At 51.5% G+C, this 1,758-nt stretch overlaps 1 protein-coding gene across 1 annotated transcript in view; it reads left to right on the top strand.

Moving 5' to 3' along the window:
* The window catches only part of LOC102044417 (zinc finger and BTB domain-containing protein 8A-like), an 8,297-nt gene that overhangs the window by 1,058 nt on the left and 5,481 nt on the right, over positions 1–1,758 (top strand). Inside the window, exon 2 of the mRNA XM_031062060.1 lies at positions 302–1,281. Coding sequence (XP_030917920.1) covers positions 330–1,281 — 952 coding nt within the window. The 5' untranslated portion in view covers positions 302–329. The remainder of the gene's footprint in view (positions 1–301; positions 1,282–1,758) is intronic.

The raw sequence follows: 1,758 nt of genomic DNA, 5'->3' as shown, positions 1-1,758 counted from the left end.
GCTGCGCAGCTCCAGCGGGCGGCACGGCTCCAGCCCCGCATCCAGCCCCGCATCCTGGGCACGGGGATGCTCCCGGCTGGAGCACACCCGCCCGTGCCAAATAACGCGGGCTTGGCTTTGTCATCCCTCCTGTGCTGTTGGAAAATGAATCCATGGTTGAGCGTACCGTGGTTTAAATATATTTGTAGATTTAAAGAAATGAGATTCTTTTTAAAGACAGCCGTAAGATTGGGTCTGACATTTTTGGCTGAGTTACACGGCATTGAAATCAAGAGTGTAATAATTTTCTTCATTTTTTTAGAGCAACGTTTCATTTCACCTTTTCTGGGATGGAGATTTCTTCTCATCAGTTTCACCTCTTGCAGCAACTAAATGAGCAGCGCAGGCAGGACTTGTTCTGTGACTGCAACATCCTGGTGGAGGGCAAGGTCTTCAAAGCCCATCGCAATGTGCTCTTTGCCAGCAGTGGCTACTTCAAAATGCTCCTTTCGCAGAGCTCGAAGGAGACGAGTCAGTCCACCACAGCCACTTTCCAGGCCTTTTCTCCTGACACCTTCACAGTTATCCTGGATTTTGTGTATTCAGGCAAACTGTCCCTCACTGGTCAGAATGTGATCGAAGTCATGTCAGCCGCCAGCTATCTGCAGATGACCGATGTGATCAGCGTGTGTAAAACCTTCATCAAGTCGTCGCTGGACATCAGTGAGAAGGAGAAGGATCGCTACTTCAGCCTGTCAGACAAAGATGTGAGCTCCAACGGCGTGGAGCGCTCCTGTGTGTACAGCGGAGGGTGGAGGGCAGAGAGCAGCCCCCCACATCCCCACTCCAGCCCAGACCCTGGGACTTGCATGATGGGCGGCAACGCTTGGAGCAATTTCAACTATTACCCCAGCTCTCAAAGAAATGCCCAGCAGCAGCAGCAGCAGCAGCTGTCCAAACACGAGCAGCGGCAGGATTCCATCAAGAAATCCCGGCACCTGGGGCTGCAGCAGCCTTCAGACATCCCCCACTATAAATCAAGCAAGCTGGAGGACAGGGCTGCCGAGCCCGCCGGCCACGCCGCGCCGCCCGAGGAGCAAGTCCACATTGACACCGAGGTGGAAGCTCCTCATGTGGGCTACCAGTTCAGCCAGGGGGCTGAGGTGATGCCCAGGGGCTTGGCTGTGTCCCAGCAGGAGCACGAGTCACCCCGCTCCTCCAGTAAATCCAAGTCCTCCAAAGCTGAGGAGCAGTACGGGAGCATGCCCTCCATCCTGGGAGTCATGGGCAACTGGGCTGAAGGTGAGTGGGGTTGAGACCCCTGTGAATCCTCTCTTCTGGCTCTGAGAAAATAGGTCTTGCTCAATAGGAAAGCACAACTGCCAAAAAGACAGATGTATTGTCCAGAAATGTATGATCGGAAAGTTGAACTCATGATCTTGAAATAATTTCGAGTTCTTGAAGTAGCTGGGGTATGAAATTTAAAAATAAATATAAGTTGGGATATTTTTAAGCTCGTTTTCATGAAATCACAGAGTGGTTTGGGTTGGAAAGGACCTTAGAGCTCATTTTGCTCCACTCCCTGCCATGGGCAGGGACACCTCCCACTATCCCAGGTTGCTCCAAGCCCTGTCCAGGCTGCCTTTACCAGGCCTGTGTTAATACAGCCAATGGTCCACTCCTCCTTTGTTGCACTCCTGTGTAATCTACAGGCAAACACAAAACCTTTGTGCTCCAAACAACCCCTGAATATTATTTCAATAAAAGTGATGTGCTATT

Source organism: Geospiza fortis, unplaced genomic scaffold (assembly GCF_000277835.1).
Source record: "Geospiza fortis unplaced genomic scaffold, GeoFor_1.0 scaffold432, whole genome shotgun sequence".
NCBI classification, from domain to species: Eukaryota; Metazoa; Chordata; class Aves; order Passeriformes; family Thraupidae; genus Geospiza; species Geospiza fortis.
This window is presented reverse-complemented; position numbering and strand designations above follow the sequence as displayed.